At 35.6% G+C, this 24,391-nt stretch overlaps 1 protein-coding gene across 2 annotated transcripts in view; it reads right to left on the reverse strand.

Annotated features, from left to right (window-relative positions):
* Positions 1-24,085, reverse strand: part of TTC21B (tetratricopeptide repeat domain 21B) — a 35,703-nt gene extending 11,618 nt beyond the window's left edge. Inside the window, exons 1-21 of one of the 2 annotated variants that reach the window (XM_071562322.1) lie at positions 24,005-24,085; positions 23,630-23,759; positions 22,661-22,771; positions 21,824-21,990; positions 19,616-19,738; positions 18,291-18,448; positions 17,810-17,894; positions 16,199-16,297; positions 15,429-15,621; positions 14,425-14,522; positions 13,702-13,902; positions 12,652-12,781; positions 12,051-12,208; positions 10,503-10,727; positions 9,514-9,752; positions 9,142-9,214; positions 8,014-8,124; positions 6,469-6,607; positions 4,914-5,020; positions 3,412-3,600; positions 404-514 (exon numbers count right to left, since the gene is read on the reverse strand). In XM_071562322.1, coding sequence (XP_071418423.1) covers positions 404-514; positions 3,412-3,600; positions 4,914-5,020; positions 6,469-6,607; positions 8,014-8,124; positions 9,142-9,214; positions 9,514-9,752; positions 10,503-10,727; positions 12,051-12,208; positions 12,652-12,781; positions 13,702-13,902; positions 14,425-14,522; positions 15,429-15,621; positions 16,199-16,297; positions 17,810-17,894; positions 18,291-18,448; positions 19,616-19,738; positions 21,824-21,990; positions 22,661-22,771; positions 23,630-23,759; positions 24,005-24,085 — 2,928 coding nt within the window. The remainder of the gene's footprint in view (positions 1-403; positions 515-3,411; positions 3,601-4,913; positions 5,021-6,468; positions 6,608-8,013; positions 8,125-9,141; positions 9,215-9,513; positions 9,753-10,502; positions 10,728-12,050; positions 12,209-12,651; positions 12,782-13,701; positions 13,903-14,424; positions 14,523-15,428; positions 15,622-16,198; positions 16,298-17,809; positions 17,895-18,290; positions 18,449-19,615; positions 19,739-21,823; positions 21,991-22,660; positions 22,772-23,629; positions 23,760-24,004) is intronic. The other variant, XM_071562323.1, reaches the window with a different exon arrangement.
* Positions 24,086-24,391: the final 306 nt, after the last annotated feature.

Here is a 24,391-nt window from a genome sequence, read left to right on the forward strand (position 1 = left end):
TGTAAAACAATCTAAAGAACATAGTTCTTTTCTTCTGGAACTTTAAAAAAATACTTTAATATTACTGTGCTGGAAAAATAGCTTCTTCCCTGACCATTACTCAGCTGCTAACAGAACATGCATTAAGCCATACTTTGGCCAATCTTACTACCACTACCTTTTCTTGTATATTTAAAGATACATTTTGTATTGAGATAGAACAGCGGCTATGATTGCTAGAAACTTCATCCTGAAACATCATCCAGCATAAACAGAAAAACATTTTGCCCCAGTGGATTTTCACATGTTTTTTGAAATCACAATGTGTAGGCTTTCTTAACATTAGTGTTTTATAAATACATCATATTACAGGCACACAAACTTCAAAACCCATCTGATTCAGGATTAGGATAATAGCACATACCATGGTTGCCGCTTCATTATCTTGGTCGTTCTTCAGTAGTAAGGAACACTGATATTGACAGGCATCAGTATCACCTTGTGCAAGATATAAACGTGCAAGTTCCAACATTGCCTGCATATTAAAATATTTAACTACATGTTAATTCAAAGATGAAGGAATTTGGTTCAGTTCTATGAGTATCAACCTGATATTGTAGAGCTGCAGGGACAAATTGTGTCTCTTCTAAAGAGAAAGCCTTCTCTATTGTTTCCTGTGGGCTCATAGTCAATTAATTTAATTCATTTTCCTTCCCTCATCTTTAAAACAGAAAAAAACTTTTCTTCTTCTGAGGGATATTCTGGAGGTATATTGACAACAGAGTTGTTCAAATAGTATTGCTCTGAAGACTACAGTATTTTGGTATGAATAATGGCCTTAGAAGAAAATGTAACTGCAAGTAGTTTTAAATTCATTGAAAGAAACAAATACCTCATTAACATTCACCAATTAGTTCTGGACTAGAAACAAACTGAGAAGAAACTCTTTTCTTATTTGCATTTCCAAACCTACCACACTGACTCTGTGAATCCATTTTTGAGAGGCAATCACAGAGCAAATATGAGCAAATTGAAATGTTCATAAGCATGCATTCTTAAAGGTCAAGTCCCATCAGACTATTCTGAATAAAATGCCACAGAAAAAGTTTATAAATGTGAGTTACCAATATCTAATCAAGCTTTCATTGAGGAGAAGGTAAACTGATCACAAAGTAAAATTAGCAGTAGACAAACAGTAAGCAATGTCACTGCTGCTTCATTTTAAATGTTTTGATTTTCTTTTCAAAAAGAAGGTATTTATAATTGGATCATAATTGCCTCTCTGGTCACACTTGTGAAAAGCACTTCTGGATCAGAATCATGTTTTGAACATCATGATATGCAGGCTACTTAGATAGTTTTAACAACTGTTTTCTTCCTACTTTCTGTTATTTACATATTCAAACACATACCATGTAATTCTGAAACAGGCAGGAGGGTAAGCACTGAAATCAAATCGAGAATGCACATGTGCAAGACCTTTAACTATTAAAGCTTTCTTTAAGCTGCTGTTCTTAGGTCTGTAACAGTGGAAAACAAAAGCCAGTCTTGTAGTCAAGGAACTCTTCCTGACTTGAGCAGGTCATAGAGAAGATCTGGGTAGGCTGAACTTTTATACCAGATTCTAGTGACTGAAATGGGTCTCTAAATTTTGAACTCCAACACAAACAATGATACTATGAAGTGATGCACTTGATGCAATCAGTGATCCAAAGGTAGGGTATTACCTACCAGACTTAACTATGTAAAACAAAATAACACAAGTCCCTGATAACATAGACAGCAATCTGTTCACATTTACCTGAGTAACTTGTTTAATGTAGTATTTCAAATCCATTTTGTGTTACTTTGGCTAAAATATAGGATGATTTTGTTCTAATGAAACAAGGTACAAATAGCTTCAAAGGAATTTCCTTTATTTCTGTATATAATTTTAAGGAAACTAAACTCTGAAGATACCAAGAAACAGGTGGATGTCTAAGAGCTCAGAATTATATTTTTTTATTTAAAGAATTCAATTCCAATCTTGTACTAGCAATGTTTTTAAAAATGAACGGAAGAAAACAAGTTCAACTCTACTGAAACTATAAAAATAGATTGAGATAATTCCTTTATACTAGTTATGGGTAACAAAGTATTTTGCTTTCAGTACTCTAAGCAGGCAACAATTAATCACCAATTCAGACTTTTATTTGCTAAGATGTCATTATACTCTGTGTTGCTAATGAAGTAGGATTAAAATAAAAATCTTCATTAAGTGCACCTAATTCATATTTTGTACAAATGTCAGTGGCACAGCACATCCTGTAACAATGGGAATCTCTCAATAGAATGATTCTATCAAGAATTGAAGGGAAATGTCATGCTGGTAAAAGATTAAGGCTTTCATACTGGTAGAAAAGCCGCAGCTGCACCTACAACAGGCAGTCTCCTTGTTCTTAATGGTAGAATGGGGAAGTTACCATTTTAAGAACATTTTTATTCTTCCAATTTATTTTCTTCTCCATCATCATACTTACAAAAAGCCTTGAGGAAAGCCTGTCTCAAATATGCTGAAGTTGTAGCTTTAGGAAGGACCTAGATTCTTGAACCACAACACGAGTTCAAGTATTAAAATTAGGTGATATGCTGATAATTTAGCAGCTGTTGAATGTGACAGCTGTTCAAAAACAAGCAGCAAAATAAGAAGTCTTCATGTACACCTAAATATATAACAGAATGATGATAGAAAATAATGCAAAAAGAACAAAAATTGTATTTATTTATTTTTAAGCTAAAAAACCCTACTAAAATTGACAGTCATTATAAATTTCTTAGTCTTTTGTTTCTACCTCTCATCTCCAAAGCCCAGGGCTATGAAAGGATGAGAAGGAAGATAAAAAGAAGCTCAAATTTACCTGTATTTATGAACTTGTGGGAAAGAAACAGTGCAGAGAAGAGAGAAGCAGTATAATAATCCCTGCTCAACATCAGCAACACTTTGTGACTAAAATTTCTACCAAGTCCAGATAAAAGTCTGAAACTACTAAAGCAGACAGAAAAGACAGGGATTGTTTCAACTGACGAAAATCCCTGGGAGTGCATTCCAGAGGACAAGTAACAAGCAAGATTGAAATTATCCCCATTATGACCATGCCGTACCTTACAGGCCCTCAACTTGTACCTGAAGAACAGACTCACTGTATGAGCTAACAGACAACTCGGAGGGCACCTCTTGAGTCAGGAGTTTATGTAAGAGACAGAAATTACCAGTATATGCAACTATTTTATCATGATAAGCAATGAAGAGGAAAAAGTTCAAGCCTCTATGTATATCATGAAGCTCAAATAATTGCAAATGTATTTCTACTCTGTGGGTAATTGGAAAAACATATTGCTATATCTAAGAACTGAATGGAAAAACAATGCAAAATAATCAGAGGGAGAACTGACCTTGTTATTGGTTTCACAGTGAACAAGGGCTTCTTTGTAAAACTTAATTGCTTTTTCATAGTTTCGCTGGGCTGTAGAATGTTTTGCAATCTCAGCACAAATTTCAGCTGCTAACTGTTTCTGTGCAGGAACTGCATCCAGCTGTTCTACTTGAGCTTGTTTGAGCACTCTGGCTTGTAACTCCCGAGCCTAGTGTGGGGAAAGCAGGGAGCAGTCAAAAATTTTCAAAGGAATTAATTTTATATTATCTGCTTTAAAATAGTGTACTTCATTTTTTTTAAGAGGACACATTAAAACTATTCTGTTGGTTCATACACTTATACTATTTTGCCTAGAAGGGAAGAAGAACTAAAACACCAAGTAAAATCTGGGGAGAATTTCTAAACCAAAGGGAATAAAACTGTTTAAGAGGCAGTAACACAACCAGGCATGTCACTGAAATGATCAAAGTACAGGTGGTTTTATGTAAATGGATGTGGAATCAAAAGGAAAAAGGAACAGAGATATATTTCAAAGAGAATAGATACTAGGAAGGACAGTTTTGAGGGTAGTAACAAAAACAATAACTAAAGGAGAGAGATAAAGTTTTTTGAAATGTGATTTCTTGAGAAACCTGAAAGACTAAGGAAGTAAAGATAAGAGAAGGAGACTGCTCTGAGGGAATTTTACCAAAGGAACATTGGGGTGAAAAAAGTCAACTTTGTGAAAGAAAAAGGTACATGATGAGGAAAAAAGAAGTAAGATTTTAACAACAGATTAAATACCAATAAAGGTAGGTAGGTTTTTGACTCTTACATACAATTGCCCTCCTAACCAATCTACAGATTTTACTTTTCTTGCTGGTCAGAAGATGCTGCCAAGGCTTACCATTTCTATTACCTTCACTTTCACAGAGAGGACGTGTAATGGAATAGAATGTGCTGACCCAACCTCGTGCTCAACCTTTATGTTGAGAAAGCAGAGACTTAATCTGTGGGATTAAGTCTCTGTCTTCTAATTTTGTTCCTTCTAGCCTCAGCCTGAGTGATAATACTCAGCTCCAGAATGAACAGATTTTATTACTGCTATTTAAAATAAACAGGAGTACAACAAAATGACAGGCAGCCATTGAAAGCTGTTCCAGATTGCTCTCTGAATGGTGTTCAATGCAGAGATACAGACAGGCAACCAAGCTGTCCCCATGGCCAATTTCATTTTCACATGCTCTGCTAAAACTGCGATACTCCACATGCAAATGTAGGCATAGTAGGAGTTCAGGCTTCCAGTAAAAGACTGAATTCTGATCTAAAATTCAGGTAACACCACTGGGAAAAAGCTGAGATTTTCTAGCACCTTATGTATTTTACATTTTGCACCAGTCACTGGTGCTTTATCTCTGGCACGTATGCATTTCCTGCATTCACAAGAATATTATGGTTTGAATCTGAAATAAAAGAGAAACCAGGGATAAACATGAGGACACCCTGCAAGTTTTCCTAGGTGTTTCTTGTTCTCTTCTTTACCTGTTGGAGTGAAATAATAGCTTTGTCAATCTTTTCCATTTTGCTGTAAATTTTTGCCAGAAGCACCTGGTAACGTACATCTTCTATCAGTGAAGACAATTCATTAACTGTAAGAATTACATTAAACAAACATTATTCTTGGAAGAACTGAACCTGGTAAAGTCAAAGAAAGATGAAGCTTTCCACATACTCCAGGCAAGAGCTTACGTGAAAAATTCACAGCTCCATCTTACGTATTTAGGACTGTGATTTGACAGTGTGTTGATATTGGGCAGACTATGTTGGTAGTGAGCAGAGCAAACATTACACACTACAAAGTGAAATTTAAGGCCAAAAATATTGAAAGATGCAAAAGGAATACAAAAAAATTGACTGTCTAGTCTATTCACGTTCTCAGAAATGAGAGAAAATGTTTTGATTTAAGTGAACAGGAAATAAAGCCATTCCTGACATTTCTTGTCTAAATCCTCTTCGAAGTCAATGAAAAATGTCCAGATTGATTCAATGTGTTACTGTACATGCAAAAAGCAGAAGACTGACAAAATTTCTAGTCAGACCTCAAACTATGTTTCTTTAGTTGCTAGAATCTGGATCAGGCAGGAATACAAGGTTATTTTAACTAAGTATTTCAGTACCTACTTAAACAGCAGCAAATGACTTTCAAATAATAGTTAAACTATATATGCATAAATTAATATTTGAAGAATACAAGTTCTCCCTGGCTTATATTCATTTTAATCTATTGACAAAGTGGTATCAAGTACAGTTCCATGTTAAAATATAAAAGACAGGGAAATTTGTATTTTGTTAAAATTTAACAAACCAGTATTTAGAGCTACACTCTATTAGCAAATTGGTCTTCAGGTGCTGTAATTGTGACATGCTGATCTCAGTCAGAGATTAGACCATGTAGACAACCATGTAAGATCAGTCCACCCAGTACATTTCCTATGATTCATTTTTCTTTCACATATAAAGGATATTTTAGCAAATATAGTTAACAAATATAATTAAACCACTGCAACAAGATTTCCTTAATTAAGGCTATAGCTCAACTAAACAGCGAAAAACTTCTTAATTTTAACAAAGACAAGGAAAAAAAACCCAGAAGTTTAAGCTTTCTAAGTGCATTTTCCTCGCATGTAAAAGGGGAGGACATCTTCAACCAGTTCAATCTCTTTGCTCTAAAGGATACTGGGTAGCATCGACCACCTAAACAACCATTCCCTAACAACAGGAATGAGTCATCTATACTTGATCAATTCAGAATCAGAACATTGTTACCACAGAAGAGAATGAACCTTGCATGTGTAGAGCTCTGCCATTATATTACTGACTTCAGCTATCACAGATATTCCAAGTTTAAAAATCCTGACAAAACACATTTAAATAAAAATGTTTAGTTTAGTTCAGAGTGCTTGAGACTTAATAGTTTCCTGTGTTGAACAGTTCAAAAAATGGTTTACATGGAACTTGTTTACTTCTTAGAACCATGCAGAAAACACAAATAACAGTAGAAATTGTATGTTTTCCTGTGAATTAATAACACTCCTACCAGGCTCATGATCTAAAGCTTGCTGAAGTACTTTTTCTGCCTTTTCATGCTGCTTCAATTTCATTAAAAGCTCAGCCAAATCATAGCAAAGGAAGTTCTGTTCACCACTTCTCAGGGCAGCCTCATAATAACTGATTGCCTAAAAGGAAGAAGCAAAAATCTGTATATAATTTAAAGACAAATCTTGAAGACAACCACCTTGTTACTTAGGTATTTAATGACATTTTGCTAAAGAATTTTCTTTACTTTCTTTACTTGTCTTGTAGCCAAGTCATGTCTAATTAATACCATCTTAAACAAGTGCTATTTAGTTGCAAATTCAGACTTCCAAAATGTAATGTCAAATTAAGGTAACTAGGATAACTCTATCCCACATTCTGATAAGCATGCATTTACATCCAATGTGATAATGTGGTTAGGCTATCTTAGACAGGATCACTACTAATTAAACTATTTTTTCATTAGCTGCTGAAGTTGTATAATTCCAGTCGGACTAGAGTTGTAAAGTTCTGTTTCACTGTGTACAAAGGACAAATATTTACCCAAAGTCTACCTGCAAAATATGAAGATAAAAGGAAATAATGAAAAGTTTAAAATTACCAACTAAGCATAATTTAATCAAGATCAAGAAACTATGGATAAAGAAATTATTATATAAATAAAGCTTAAAAATAACAACTTAAGTAGTCTTGAAATATGATGTTACTTCCATAAGTAAAGGAAAAAATGAGAACTGGAATTATGTTGAAAAGCTGTATTTCCAAAATGAATTTGAAATATTTTATTAACTTGTACTGTTTTAAAGCACAACTCATTTAAACATGCATAATAATGCACATATCAAGCTGGTTACCTGTATAGGCTTAGGCATCATAAGGATAATATAGCTGAAGCCTCATTATAGAAAAGTCAAAGTCTGTAAAACATCACTATCCAAATTACAAATTTTTTCTGTAGCACCTCTAGGAGCCCTCATAAGACATCAGAGTATTACACCCCCAAAAAAAGTCTGAAATTGCAAGAAGCAAGATAAGAATTATACACTATACTGATTGTAATACTGACCTAAACAGAAGCAAGTAAAAATTGTAACTGCAAACACAAAGCACAATTTGAGTAGTTTGAGGCTGCCCAAATGAAATTATTTGCTTCTGCAAGTTTTCCCCAAACATTTTCTTTTGGTTTTCCTACAATAAGAAGCTAAAGCTTCTATTACTAGCCTCCTAGTCAATATTAATGATAGGAGATGTAGCAAAACTGGGTAAATTGAGAAGTAATTAAACATGGTTTTGAGTGCGGCCCAAACCCACAGAAACTGCAAGTCACCCAAACCACAAGTGAATAGATTTGAATCCACCAATATGCAGATCCACCAACTGCACCTTTGGCCAGATGATTTGAAGGGGATCTACAAACTTACTTTCAGGATAAAACATCTCTTTCAGCACTTGAAGTAAAACATTTCTTCTACCCAACCTGTCAGGCAAAGCCCATGTGTTGACATTAATGGATACAGTACCCAACTAACCAGTACTTATACAATACCTTTGAGTAGTTATGCGTTTTGATCAGGGCTTTTCCAATTTTACTTGCTAAAGATGGATCTTTTGGATTTTTCTTCAAGGCCTGCTCATAGGTTTCTATGGCTTCATCAGGCTTCAACAGTAAAATATAAACACACATAAATCAAGGATTAAGATACAAAGTGCATGAAGAAAACAAAACGTGCTAACAACTCCAGGAGTGACTGCCAAGTGCTGTTGATTCATAAGCTTTGATACTTCTGAGAGAAGAATGGTCACTATAAAATTGCAGTAAGTATAAAAGCCATGTAAATTAAGTATTCCATGCTAAAACAAAAAAGGGAGAGAACTTAGCAAACAAGTGAGTTTGAATTAACCTCATTCTTTTTTCACTGAAATTTCACTACTACCATTTTCACTATTTAACTAAGAGGCAAATGTATTAAAGTTGGATGATCATCCATTATTTGCTCTAGCCACTCTGCAGCAGATCAAAGAAATTCCACTTTGTGTGATAATTCTTCATTAAGGAGAAAGCTACATACAAACACTAATATGTAAACAACCATTAATCACCTAGAGATTCCCAAACTAACAATCTTAACTATCAGTTGCATGTTCTAACTCATCAATTCTTTTAACATATGAATTTACATCTGTATCCTTCAAAGTGCTATGTCCACTTGGCTATATTGTCTTCTACAAATACTGAGTAACATTTCCAGTTGACAAAGAATATAAAGGATGTAAAAAACATTATAGGAACTATGTAATTTAATTTTTTTAAATAAAACCATCAGCATGAGAATATGCTACCTAGGACTATTCTAGACTTCAAAACACTTCTATACAACTCCAGCTTCTTTCTGATTTTAATTTAGCTCTCACTCCAGCTAAGTGTTAGTCAGTGTTCTCCCAGAGGAAATAACCTCAACTCTCACACCCTCAGTTTTTAGAAGAAATGCATTTTCAACACTTTTGCTTTGAATTTAAGCAGTTACATTGTAGCCAATAATTTTATCTTTAATTGCTTTATACTCTAAAGCAGTTTGTTTGGCAATTACCAACGAGTCAGAATGCCACATTGTTTCAACTAGATAAAGTCAAGGAAGGACTCAAAATATTCAATTAATCCCTTGCAAGCACTTACCTCTTGAATCTTCATGTATGCATCACCAAGAAGAAGAAAAGTATGAGCACTTGGCAGTTTTTCTACAAGGTCACTGGAAACAGAAGACAAAACCTTGCTCAATATTTACCATGTCAGTACTGGTATTTAAAGAATAGAAGGGCATGACAATTTTACCCTCTGCAGATTTTAGTTATTTCTAAAAATAAAACAAAAAAAATCTGAGACATCCTTTCAAAGTAAGAATTTCAATTTCCCTTTTAAATGTTACCACACTACTCAAATGAATTCATGTCACTAAATAATTCTGATTTACTGTAGTATAGAGAAAAAATAAGCTCGCCATGCTATTAAACATCTAGAAAACTATATATGCACATCACAAATTTCTACCTGTAGCAGGCAGCATATAACTTCTTATCTTTCCTATACTGAAGATAAATATCTGCCATTTTTTCTTTGGCTTGTACAAAGTAAGGCTGTTCAGGTGTAATATTTCGGAGCATAGTCAAGGCATGTTCAACATCTCCTTGAGCAATTGCCAGATCTGCATTTGCAATCACAACTCTTAGTTCCTCAGGAGTTCCAGAAAATTCATTAATGGCATCTTGGAGTACTATAGCAGCTTCATGCTGCAAATAATAAAAAAATAGAATTAATTTATTATTTCCTGTTGTTGAAGAGCCAAAAATAAAGACAACATAAGCCAATGAGTATTTATGGGTATTATTCAAACCAACCAAAAAAAAACCCCAAACCCAAAGCAATATCCATTTTATTTGCTATAATGGTTTTTCCTCTCAGTTTTGTAAATAAAAATTATGTGATATGAACTACTATATAAAGGAAATAACATTTGCATTGCATATATGCAAGTACATGCTCAGACTTCAACTGGACAATGTCTTTAGCACTTTGCTCTAACAAGCTCTGTTTTGAGCAGGATGATCTCCAAACTACAGGACTGTATAGCTCCTCTTATATTCTTATACTTATGTAGTGTCCTACTGTTCATCCAGATACAGCTGATATTAAGGATGCTGCTACACAAAGATAAGGACATAATCCAAAAATATTGCTAATAGCATTCTGAGAACAAAAGGGGAAATCTACACCCAGCAAATGAACATCAACAGTATAAAATTAAAGGGGGTTTGTAGCGTCAAAATTGAGCACCTGCAAGCAGTTTGTTTTTCCTCTGTACAATTTAAGGTAAAAGTTCTCAAGTCAGATCTTCACACGCTGGAAATTTGACTAAGCAAGTCCTCTGAGTAAAAGAAGTGATGGTTTTCTATTCTGAGCAGAGAACATGCACTTCTGTCAATGGGAAGAGGAAGCTGTTCTCACGTGTGTTCTACAACTCCGTAAGTTTGCCATCTTACCAGTTCTCCATTCAAACGATGAGCTTCTGCTAACTCCAGGAACACAGACACACGATCACTTGCATCAATTTCCATACTTTTTCCTTTTGTTTTTGAGGAAGCTGTAGGTTTTCTCATTCCAGGCAAGTTCTTTGCCATCTGTAAGGTTTTAATAGCTTCTGACAATTCTCCCATCTTCCTCTGGGTTTGGGCCTTAATTAAGTGATAAACAGGATGTTCTCTAACCTGAAAAAAATGTAAGATAAAGGGTTTCCAAATTTTACCTTATGTATAGTATTCAAACCCCTTGCAAGACTCTTTTTTAATATTGACCTGTGTTCTTTTCTTCCTGCAAACATATACAACTTCAAGCACTTCAATGTCTCCTAATTGGATATTAAACTTCAGTTTTCTTGTACCACTTGGAAGAAGAAACTAGAAGAAACTAAGATAGGAACATGCTTGCAAGGAAATGGTAGTTTATCCCTTTTCAGCTAAGCAGTCTCAAGAGACTTTTTACAACTGTGACTTGATGACTGGTGTGTACAGTGTTTCCAACTCTGTGTTAATCCTACATAAAGTTCCACTGATGTCAACAAATCAAAAATCCCATACTGTATATTAGTCCCATGAAATAAAACTCGTGAAGACCACTGCAAAACAGTGGACGTTTTTTAATACAGTGCTCAATTTATGAAATTTCCTCCTGAAGGGACAGAAAAAATGCACAAAGATGTGACATTAATGGAAGACAGTATAGCATATGCCTACTCTTTTAACACAAGTGCTTAAAGCATGAGGAACTGTCAAGAGATACCTACAGACCTCTTTAGATCCCCTTATGTATCTGTGCATATTTTCATTAGTAATTGTACCTCTGTGCAAAAAGTCCAGAACAACACTGGATCACTCTTCAAGTCCTTCTATATTGGCTTTTAAAGATTGTTGCAAGGTTAGTATGAAATTACAAATTCTGTTTATGTAACATATTTTAGTATTTAAGTAAAATTTCAGGAAAAGCTGCCATTTCTTTCCTTGGTATTTCAAAGCAGTTTCAGTATGTTGTAATATGGCATTAGTTTTGTCATTATGGTCATTTCTTTGGTAAATTTTCAGGTACTGGGCAGTTAAATGCCACCCTGACGCCCAATCCCGTCAGATCGCGGAAGCCAAGCAGGGTCAGCCCTGGGTAGTACTTGGGTGGGAGCCCTCCTGACAATACTGGGGGCTGTAGGTTCCAGTGCCAAGGACTTCCCTGTCACCGTCCAAGCTCGCTCAGCCGTGGCAGACCAACCTTAGGGGTTAAAGGGTGGGGCCAGTTCTGCACACGCTGTGCCTCACCTAAAACATCCGTTGCCCAGGCTGGAAGGGCACACCCACGTGGGGAGAGCCCTTCCCAAATCTGTGTTGGTGAAGCCAAGCCATGATTCAGATACTGTGTTCTCATATAAACATTTAGATATTAAATTTGTACTCATAAAATGTTAAGTTGAAAATTACTAGATACAAAACCATACAACTTCAGATGAGAGAATGGATAAAGAGGTTTCATTCTTTTCTTCAACTCACCTCAAAATTGTAGCTTAGACAAAGTTCCAAGGACTGAGAACACAGTTGAGTATTGTTTTGAGCCAAGTACACCTGGGCCATCAGTAAGTGTGCATCTGCATAAGAAGGATTCCTTTCCAGACAGTAATGTAGGTGACCATGTGCTGCTTCAATATCCCCTAGGAAGTTAAAAACAAGAAAAGTTAAAAAACAGTTGATAAAAAACACAGAAGTTAAATACAGAGCATTTATTATTCACTGTTTTTTTAATACATGTCAGCATTTAGTGAATAAACTCATATGCAAAGTATTATGTGTCTATGACATGAAACCAAAAGCAGGTCAAAGGTATGATATTTTGTCATTGTTCCATCTGTAAGTCATTCAATAAGTGAACTGTTTGGGAAGCAATAAATAAAAATATACTGTATTTATGTGTCTGTACAATTAAGATACCCTCAAATAAATGACAAAAAAGGCAAGTGCAAATGTTCTTCACTTAGTTACAACACAGCATTCTGCAGTGAAAGGAAAATATTCATTATGATTAAAAAGTGTGAAATGATTTTTTATAATTAATACACTAAAGACGGGGATAACTAACCATTCATATAAGCATTACCTGACAAGTACTTCACTTTTGCAAATAAAAACACAGCTTGTTGAAGACCAGGAACAGTTCTTACAACAGTTTCAAGAACAGAAGCACAGTGTTTGAGAAGCGGTGAAGGAGACTGCCCAGGACTTGCAGGCTAGAAGTAAAAAGAAAAACAAAAAAGAAAATGAAAAAAAGTAATACAAAAAGGACCCCAAAAAACAACCACCAGCATTTGAGTCAAAAAATTTAGGATTTTTATTTCATTTTAAGTCTGAGCTTCACTATAAACTCAAATGAGTATTAGAAAAGCCTGTTAAGATTTTAAAACCCTACATAAACATATTTATGGAAAGGTTCTATAACTAGGCTAGAAATCCAGTTATGACAGTATGACAGAAGTCAGCTCCCACCTATTTCAGAAGAATAATCTATTTAAGGAAGACACTATTTAAAGAAACTTTATATGTGTTTCTTCTGTTTTAAAGATGTCAGGTCCCCATTCAATTTATTAAGTTCTACATGCCTTTATTGCCAAAACTAACACACACACATTCAGTCACAGAAAACGAGCCACCCTAAGCAAGTGAGATTTTTCACTGGAATAAGAAATGCTAATATAAAAAAAGCAATATTCCACTGATTTTTACCAACTCACAAAAGAAACTGAAATGAAGAAAGAACTCATGTATATTGAAACGATATCCTAAGCTGACGAAACCATTTCATTAATAGGGTGGTCAGTGTGCACATCCTGGTTTCACAATGAGACAGCTCTACTCACTGTATTGCTTCGGTTTCTTAAGAGATGCTAAGGAAGTATAACTACACACACAGAGTGCATTACAGAAATTTCCCAAGTTTCCTCAGGTGTTATTACTGCAACTTGCTTACAGCACAAAAGATGTATATTTATCATTACTTTGATTAAATAGTGGTGAAATATCTTAAAACAACTCTTACTTCAAATAAATCCACTTTTTAAGAGGGAAAATTTTCTATATCTTTGGTTCATGATTAAATGGTCTCAAAACAAAATAATTCTCATTTTCAGAGATGTGATCTATAGTTCCTTACCTGTGCTGGGCAAAAATTAAGGTATTCTCTAATAATTTCTAGCAAGAAATCAGGGTTTAGTTTTTCAAAATATTCCACACCGAGAGGAAATCCATGCAAAGATGAAAAATGAGTATCCAGAACATCATTCAGTAAGGTAATAACTGCTTCTTGTCTCTTACATTTTTTCATAGCTAGGACTGCATACAAGAAAGATAATTCCTACAGAAAAAAAAAAAACAACACAAAAACTCCAAACATTCTCCATATTCCAGATATGTTCATCTATTACTTACACAATACTACATAATTATTAATGCTAACAATTTCTTCTTTATATTTAGGAATACTGTAAAAAATTTAGTATGTTCACTGTAAAAGACACTGATGATTATGATATCAATTCATTCTTTTAATTTGGGCAAGAACTTCTAAATTTGTCTAAGCACAAAATCCTGAAAATAATTAGTACCTCTCTCTCCCTGACATTTTGAACTTATCTTCAGAGAAAAAGCACTGTTGGAGAGCAAAGATCTTTTAGCTCTGCAAGCAAACCAAATTGCCTCATGTTGCAAAGTTAGGGAACACAATACTTAAGATAGGGACTAAAACTGAAACTGAGATTTAACGGTCCTCTGTTAAAAATGCTCTGCACAAGTGATTGAAATATAGAACATGCAATAGCTAGCAGACCACAGTTCGGACTGTAATCAGAGGATTTTAATGAAGAAAAATGTCTCCTACCGCAGATTTCCCAATGGACTGTTGAATTTCATTAAGAAACTCCAACTGCTGCTCTGCGTCTTCTAAATGTCCTTGTATTAGCTGACAACGGATAATTCCTGTAACATATTTAAAGACTTGATTGCCAATTCAACTTCAAGGTCAAGCACATGCTTTGTTTGCCAGAATGAACTTTTTCTCTCCCTAGCCTCTTCACAAAGCAGTGACATAAGAAAGAATGGATCAAGACTTACCTTAATGCAAATTTTACATATCTAGAAAAACCTAGGGTAGGTGATACATGACTGATACACTCATACACTCAATGCTATAAAGCAGTTTGAAATAGCAAATCCTCAATTGGTTCTAGACTAAGCAGAAGCACCATAAAGTTTAGCTTCTAAATTCTAGCCAAGTACAAGAAGGAAAACAAAATAAACATACAAACACACACCCCCAACCCACTTCTACCATCTAAATTTTTCATACTGTTTAAGGCAAGGCCATAGTCAAGGCAAAATAAAGGAAAATCTGTCAAGCAAATATGACATATTTACTGTCAACTTTCTTGACAGTAATGGGACTTCATAAAAAGTGTGATTTTTTTTATGTAACATGTACCTGAAGTATGATGCTTTGAGCTGATTATGTTTTTCAGTCTAATGGACATGAATGGACAGCTTGTTCTATCAACTACCCTTGATTTTTTTATATTTGTAGTTCTCTAGTTTTTAGGCACTACAGAAATAAAATAAAAAAACAAAATACAGCCACATGTCTGATCCCACCATTACTTTGAGGGTTCTGCTAGAGAGAAAAGATTCACTTTTCAAAAAGGAAACCCAAGAGACATATCCAGTAAGGAGAAACTGTTGCTAGAAGGAAGACAGCACAACATGGTTTTGAAAGTACAGCCCAGTGCTTCTGTTCTAATTGTTCCAGATTTTCCTAGCAAGACTAATAGGAAAACTTGATCAAAAAAGCATTGTCCAGTAAAAATCAAAAGAAAAGTGTTAAGACCTTACCAGTTAGTGCAGAAACACTTGTTTCATCAAGTGTCATAGCAGTCTTGTACCATTTTAAAGCTTCTTTCACTTTCCCTTGTAAAATCATTTGGTAGCCAAGTTCAGTAGCAAATTCTGCATTGTCAGATGCCAAATCAAATGCTTTTTCAACTAAGGTTTGTGTATGTTGAAGGATGAGCTGGTTCCGGCCACACTAATGGTAAGAACAATCTTTAAACCTTAAGTTTTTCTTAGTTTTCGGATTCAATTAGAAAACCATACTGAATACAGCTGTCACAGTTGAGAAAACATCTCCTACAAGAATACTCAAATCTGCAGTAATTCAATGAAAAGTGTGACATTAAAGCAGGATGGATTCAAACAAGAATATACAATATTATACAACAAGGAATAGTTGATAGTTGCTTTGAATGCTTCCTTAACAGCATTTCTGATCAATACAGAAATTAAAGAAACCTTCCGTTTCAAGGCTATGTGGTCAACCTTGTCACTTTCCTACATTAAGAATATGATTGGTGAAAATGGAGTGTATTTCCATTGGAAAGTTGTTTCTCATTTAAAAGCAAACAGTAAAACCATTTCAGGAATGAGATGGTCTCAGTATTATAATTTGTACTGAATATGAGACTTGAAATATCTGGTTCCCAAAGGCTACACAAGTTAATCTTCCTACTTTTCTGTAGATATTTAACATTTGTCTACCAAAAAATAAAAAAAACCCAGGATATATAGATAGTTGTATGCCACTTAAGAAAAAAAGGCATACTCACTGTTCTGCTGAAAGCTAAAGCCATTTTACAGAAGAGCTGAGAGTTACGTGGTTCTAACCTATCCAGTGCTTTAATTAGGTCTCCCAGTCTTGCTGAGGCCTTAGAGAAAAAGGAAATAGAAATAGTAATAAGTAATAGAATTAACAGACTAAGACAACTGAACAGTTTTCACTAAAAACTAGTCACATTTTTACTATGCAATAATATCCTAAAATTTAAATTCAGAAGTTTTCAGGACTTAGACTTTAGAATTGCTAAGATAATACTTTGGAGCAGTAAAGTGACAATAAAGCAGACCATATGTCCTCTAGGCATGTTCTAAAAAAAAAGGTGAAAGACTTGAGATAAGTCTGATATAACACAAGAGTCCCATAAAGGAAGATAGTCTGAGGAATCCGATCTGTGTGAATCCTGTTTGGGATTCAGTGAGATACACAGGCTCAAAACCAATGCACTTCCAGGTGCTCAGACTTTTAACATCAGTTTCTCAAAGCACGTAGGGTGATTTTTTGGGCTTATAATAATAAGGTACACAGGTTGTTTTAATGTGATGTTAAATGCAAACACCTGAAACATGTTAAAATGTTAAAAGGCCTTGAAATTTTTCCCTGGACATGGCTCTCAGTCACATGTGAAACCTTACCCCAGAATGTTTAGTTTACAATCTACTATGTCAAGCAAGTTTCTTCCCTGAACAGCTACACTGGAGTCAAAAATTCTTACTGTTTCTCCATGTGATTGAGCATAAGACTTAAATTTGACTACAAACAGACTAATAACTGAGTTCTTTGCAATAACTAAAAATATGTTAAGCAACCTAAAGTACTTTTTCTTCTAGAACTTGAACACTCCTACAACACACTGAAAACACTTTTTTTGCTAAATTTCCAGGTAAATTATACCAGTATTTTTGCATAATGAGAAAAAATATTGAATGATTTTTTGGTGACAATTTAGATCAAGTATTTTAAAATTTCCAGAAAATGGCACAAACACCATATGGACAAAATACACACATACAGACCTGTGCAAAAACAGAAAAGGGATCTTGGGAGTAAAAGGAAGTTAGGCAGAACTCTTAAGAGATGAAAATAATAAACAGTAATTGTCAAAAAATGGTGAACAAAACACAAAGTACACAGCCTAACATCACAGACTGTTGATAAGTAACTATGACCAGCTTCCAAAAATCTATCACTACCAGACCTCATTATTTCCCCTAGTTCAATTAATAAAATACTTAAAAATAATGAAAGGTTTACAATAGCTTAAGAATTTATCAAAAGAGCATTTAAACAAAAAAAATTTGATTCAAATCAATGTGATTCAATTAACTGTCCAAAGGAGACTTCTGTTTGGCTTGATACCTGTTTTCTGGAAAGGAGGAGGTTAAAAATTTTCTATTCCTTGGCATCCAGAAAACACCCCAAGAATAAGCTAGAGCAGCCATTCAAGTCAGAATAGGTGAATATACCTCCTTCTGCAGATAAGCAGTGTAGCACAGGATCAGACAAAGTGTATGAGGAGAAGACATATAAAGACAGTGCATGTGGCATCCAGTCCCTACAAAAGCTGTGCTGTACTCAACATTCTGCTGATAAGAAGACTCACCTCATTTATATTTCCTTCCCTGCACAGATAATACAGGGCCTCCATTCTTATGGCTTCTAAATTGAGGGCATCTTTCTGCAGTAGTCTAAAGTCAAACAAAAGTTGAATGTGAAGAAACTAAAACAAAACCTTTACTCAATCACCTATTTTATCCTAAAACAAGAATGGAATAACTTGTATAACACAGTCACTTTACATCGTGGCTCTCAACTGAAAACACAGCTCTTATTTCATGCCTATGGTCAAGAAAGGTGCTCTTCTATCCCAAATGGATTCACATATTGATGTAGTATCCTGACAGAATTGCAAGGCTGGATTCTAATAAACTTAATTTACTTTAAATTTATTTTCAAAAAACTGATTTAACTAATTCAGATTCATTACAAAGGAAAGAAAACTTATCTACTTTTGTTTCAGAGTCCTTAGAGTGCAAGTAAACATGGCAAAAAACATTTTAATGGTGTGCTTCTTAATACTCAACCTATGTGCTGTTTCAACTGTCTGCTCCCAGTCCTGCAAGGCTAATTGGAGCTTCATTTTCTTTATGAAAGCAGGAATGAAGTTTGGGAAGTTTGCAATTATCTGGTTCACAGTTTCCAGAGCTCCTGAGTAATTCTGTCGGACCTCAAAATACTGTGCCTATTGGAAGGAAAAGAACCTGCATTAAGAACTTGCACACTCACATAGGGGACAAAATTCAGTTGTTCTTCCATACAGAAACATGAAAAAAGAGCTAGTGAGAGAAAATATTTAACACAACCCATTGATGAAACATTTTTTCAAGGCCTGAGGTACATACCCTGTAAGAATGCACACTCAGCATGCAATTGTTGTTGCCAGAATTAACAACTTTTTAACTGTAAAGCAATTTACAGAGTACTCCAAATACAGAACTACTTCATGTCAAGTGTCAGTTTTAAATTAATTCAGGTAAAAATCAGGCCTTAAACCTGTTTTGTTTTGATGCTTTAAATTTACTTACCATATTCCATTTGTGCCATTTTATTTCATCTTTTTAAGACAGAAATGGTGCAAAAGTAGTAGTTTCTGAGAGTTAATTTCTTAAGCCCTAAAGAGGTAGCCTGTCAAAAGTCTAATTGCAGTAACTAAATTTGACATATACTGTTAATCTAATTCAATGGTCCACACGCAGCCAAGCACACACGTCGGAACTTTAGTGTTCCGATATTCATTGAACAATTTTTTTTTGCATTTAGCTTTAGAATACTAAACGAATATTATGCCAATGAGTAATAATGTCTGTGATATAAGCAAACTAATATGCTCTGAAACAGAAACACCTATAAAGAAGACAATTCATACCGCTCCTTTAAGGAAATATAATAAAAATAAACACTTGAAATAGACTAATGGCAACTAAAAAAGAGTGTTAACAATGTTCCCAAAAGATCACACTACAGTGTTTAGCTACTACGTTTGTGCCACGCACACAGCAATTCTGTAATGTGCACAGGTGTCCCATGAAGAAGGAAGAGATCGCACATTTTTTACATTTTCAAGTGATTTGAAACCTCATTCTGTACATATAAATACATGAATAGAAAAGTTTTTCTTGTGTACATAGTAAAGTCATAATCTCAGTATACATTTAGACTGACTGTATTTAATCTCTACCATTCTTTTTTAAATTGGTGTCTAATGGACCCTAAAGTTCCTTTACGATCTGAGCTATATTTTTTTTCCTTGGGTAAGCTCACCATAGACAGCTCTTCTCAGCATCTCCCTAATCACTCTACAAGACTAATAGGACATTTAGGAAGAGGTAAAATCATGAAGTAAACTTACTTTACCAAGCAGTGCAAAAACATCATTGCCTTCCTGCAGTGCTTCATCGAAGTATTTCACAGCTTTTTTAATCTGAGTTTCCTTCCCACAGGTGAGATCAAGCCATGCTTTCAAAATTAACCCCTATAAACAAAATATAAACTGGAAAACTTTGCTAAAAAGGTAGTAAAAAAATTATACTAGATACAATAAGCAGAAATAACCTAAATATGAAATCGGACTTTGAGTATGTATTTTAATGTCTTAAAATATATATAATTATAAGCAGTCTATAGTGGAACCTAAAATATTAGTAATTTATTCCAGCATTAAATTAATCAAACAGTATATTTACTTACAGGATTAAAAAAATCCACCAATGGCACTGAACTAGTCTAACATGATCAGGAGACACAACGAAACCTCAAAGAAGTAATCTTATGAGGCAGAATATTTTCCACAAACATTTCTTAACAGTGTTTTCTTAAGATTTCACTTACACGAGACACAGAGAAACATATGGGTGCTCAAAAAAACTGAGAAACTTGGGATTTTTCTTCTACTTTCAGATTATAAATTAAAACTTATGCATGAAGGGGAAAAATCTGACATCTCCCAAATCTACATCAGTAATATTAAAACAACAATATTATTTTTAAAAAAAATGAAGCTTTAAAGGTGCAATGTGTCTTTCCATTAGATAAATTATTACTTGTAATCATGATTTTTTTCTCTTATATGTTCCAGACATTAATTATATCTTAAGTAAATAAAATCTACTTTGAATTGCTGAATTATTTAACCAAATTATAATTGCCATCAGAACAAAAGTTTAGAATATAAAATATCACCAGTTCTTTTGTAACATAAAATTAAAGAAGGCCTGTACTTAAAACTCAAAGGTTAGTACAAGGGCCTAATTTTGTAATTGCTATCAGGGTCATGATTTTGTTATGCAACAGAAACTGGCTGAACCTCATATACTAGAGCATTTTTTTAAAGAAAGGCAGGTATTGTACTTCTACACAAGAAGTACAGAAAGTACCTTATCAAAACAAACTGGATATACTAAGCAAATCATATTTCATTGATATTTAAATATCAATGTACTTTTTCATCTACACGCAGGTGTCTATAAAAAAAGATTAATTATTTCAAATATTATTAATACTTCAGGTAGAAGTATTTCCTACTAAGTAACATTTCCAAATTCTTAACAACAAAAATCAACTACTATGACTTCCAAAGTCATAAATACTGCTATTTCACCAAAATGACCTATCTTTAGTCTTTCTAGGAATTAACATATTAATGGTTTGTGATGTCCTTAACTATATCTTCATTAATATAAATTTCTTAATTAGTACAAATTAGTCAGTAATTTAAAATAATTACCAATTGTAATTAATAATCAGTGTCAGTTGGAAATCTCAGCTGTTACTTAAATGATAATGTAATTTCAGAAATCAATGTTTAGAATAGTTGCAGATTTACAAACTGAGCAATGTACTGAACCACACAGCGGAACAACTTAGAAACAACATCAGGGTTCAACACTACTGTCCTGAGAGAACAGTTATACGCTCAATTCTGACAGCTCTGCCTCAAAGATGCTGGACTACAAAAATTTCAGGGTTTTTTTCTCTCCTTGAACTAAAGCTGATACCTCCTTTAAAGAAATAACACAGTAAGCTTTCACAAATCTCTTTAAAGATTCTAGTGAATTTTGACATCTGTACACAAATGCAGAAGACATTGCCACACACAACACTTACACTGATTTTTAAATAAGTTCAGTAGAACCTTAGGCAAATTTAGCCTTTAACTGCAAAATTTAAATCCCAAGTCCTCTGGGTATTTTTGAGTTTTCAGATCCAAAACAGATGTCTCCCTCTATTGAGACTTGCATGCTTATTTTTTTTGTTAGGAATTATGATGGTCTATCAAGTAACAATACTGGCTTAACTGCATATCATTTGCATTTATTAAATGCTTTTTTTCTATTTATTAACCCATTATTTATTATTTACTAAGCGAAAATGAATAGTGGACAAAAAAATCATTACGGGAGGTTACTCAACTGTGTCAAATGAACTCATGACATTAAGAAGGAAAGTAGTAGAACAGAAAATAGTTAAAGATAACCTCCAAATAGCATTAATACAGTAAGTTGAGCTTCACAGTATATCTGGTCCTATTAATATTTTATATGGCAAAAAAAACAGTTACCTCTTTACCACCACCAGAAACCTTGATCATTCTATCAACATATTCCCGGGCTTTGTCCTCACGACCAAGATGCCACAGAAATAAGCCCGCATAGTACAGAGCCTGCTGTCCTGCTGTTTTACGTTGCTCCTTCAATTTTCCATCCAACTCTAGAATAGCATCTCGATCTGGAAAGGTTGTGTTCAGAGCTCTTGTTGATAACCTCTCAAAATACCACAAAAGAGCAGCACAGGTCTTCCAAAGCAAACACTGTTTTCTTTATTGTACATTGATAAACACACAGGCAATCCCTCAGACTAAAAATATTTAGTGACAGAGATGGAAAAGGCAGAAGAGGGTTCCCAAAAACACAGGTGTGGGAAGAGGAGGTCCCAGTTTTTAGACTGCAGATAGGAATACCAACATTCACAAAATTCTCTTCTATGTTTATATGGTCAGGGTAACTTGAAAGTTAGAAATGACAGGGTTTTAAAGATTTCTTTAAAGTTGCAGTTTTGCTCAAAAGTGCTAGTATCAGACTCCAGTGAACAAGTATCTCAAGAATCTTGATTCAATTTTTTTTCCATTAAAGATTTTTCATCATGGTGGGTAAGTCAGATTTTTTGTGTGTGTGCTTTATTTTAATGTTCAGTCTTACTCTTCAGAGTAAAACTACTCCTGGCAGTAGTTTTGGGTTTTGTTTACAATCTTCTAAGTGTAACTCAATTCATTAAGAGATCTTATGACAAATGCAAAGCTGGAGTATACCTTTTTCAATTAGGCAGAATTAGCCAACAACTCTCAGGCCATCACACAAAGCTGGTTAGAACATGAAGCAGCACGTCTTAATGAGCATACCTGGATTAGGGCTCTTTTTATGGGCATAAATCAGAGCCATCATTGTACAAAGTGATACCTCCTGTTTGTTTTTAATAGACTCCAATTGTTGAATACCCTCTTGGACGTCACCTAGTGAAAACAAGTGCACAATAAGCTATAACACCTTTCAAGACAAAGAATATCAACATCAAACATCAATCTGACTTGAATTTCCCCCTCTATTTTTAATTCCAAGCTTTTGTTCATTATTCACACATCTGTTTTCACTTGTTTGTGCAAGTCTTCAAACAGTCACAAGAAATAAAATAGCATCTCAATGCAGAGAACTTGAAAGGGGATATGTGCTAGTTCTGCCAACTGCCATAATGATGAAAATCATATTTATTACTTGCTTTATACAGGGCATTAAGCAGCAATTTTTGCTCCTGTTTCTTTATATAACCAGGATTTTTGCCCTGTTTATGTGAATATTTTGAACATCAATACGATAGACAGTATCTTGAACAATGACATGACTGTAACACAAATAGAAAACATCTGGGAGTTTAGGAGCAGATAAACTACGTCAAAATCAGCACACTTTCCTAGACCCTGCCACATCCCTCTGCCACTTTATTTGTTAATGTTCTGTGACATCCTTGAAATCCCCCAATAGGTATTAGATACAGCTGCTTTGAAGGGAAGAGCTATTAGCTGGGACGCAGGAATGATTTCTGATCAAATGCAATTTGCCTTTAGGCAGGGCTCAAATTCCCTTCACGGAACTCATTTACCTGACCCACGTTCATGTAACAATTAAAAACACTCAAGTGTTTCTCCCTTTGGTACTGTGTGATCTAGATCATCTTCATTCAAACTGGGGAGGAGCGGTGACACACCGGTACTTAGTTCACACGATAAACACTCAGCCTCCGTATCACTGGTTTTCCCTGTGCAACTGGCTGCAGACTGAGCCTGGGAGGCTCCGGGCGGCCCAGCCCGCATTACCTGTCCTGAGCGCGCCGTAGGCCCGGTAGAAGAGCAGCACGGGGTCGCTGCCCAGCCGCCCCAGTGCCTCGTCCGCCGCGGCCCGGACGTGCTGGAATCGCCCCTCCTGGCAGTAGTAATTAAGCAGCGCCTGCGGGGGAGCGACCGCGGATCACTCGTGCCATCGGCTCACCCGGGACGGCCCCGGGAGGGGACACCGCGCCCACTGCCCCGTCCTGCCCCAGCCCGGCCGCTCGCCCTCCCGCCCCGGCTCCCCGGCTCCACCGACCCCGGCTCCCCCGGCCCCTCTTGCGGCTCGTCGCCCAGCCGTCCCCGCTCCGTCCTTCATTCCCAGCTGCTCCCTCCCCGGGGGGGCCGGACAGTGGCAGCGCCCACCTGCTGCACCTCAGCGTCCATCGTTGCTACCCAGCGCCACGGAGGGGGGGCTCCGGAAGAGCGAGGGCAGCGCACTGCCATTGGCCTGGGCGGGAAGGAGGCGGGGGAGACACGGGAAGGAGAACGCGAAGGAACGCGGCTCTCGGGCCGGGCCGAGCCGAGCCGGGCAATCCCGGCGATCCCGAGCCGGAGGCTGTGCTTCCGGCTCGCCCTCGGGAAGGGAAGCTTTGGGAATTTCCTTGCTTAGCTGAACATACGACTAAGTGGCCCACACTCCATATGTTTCATAGTACAGCTCAGTGCTGAGCCCTTCAAGTTACGTGACCCTTCTCTTAGAAATAAAACAGCAATAGGTAAAATCAGATACAGAAAGTTCACTCCTCCTCC

This window comes from Pithys albifrons, chromosome 8 (assembly GCF_047495875.1).
Source record: "Pithys albifrons albifrons isolate INPA30051 chromosome 8, PitAlb_v1, whole genome shotgun sequence".
Taxonomy (NCBI): domain Eukaryota; kingdom Metazoa; phylum Chordata; class Aves; order Passeriformes; family Thamnophilidae; genus Pithys; species Pithys albifrons.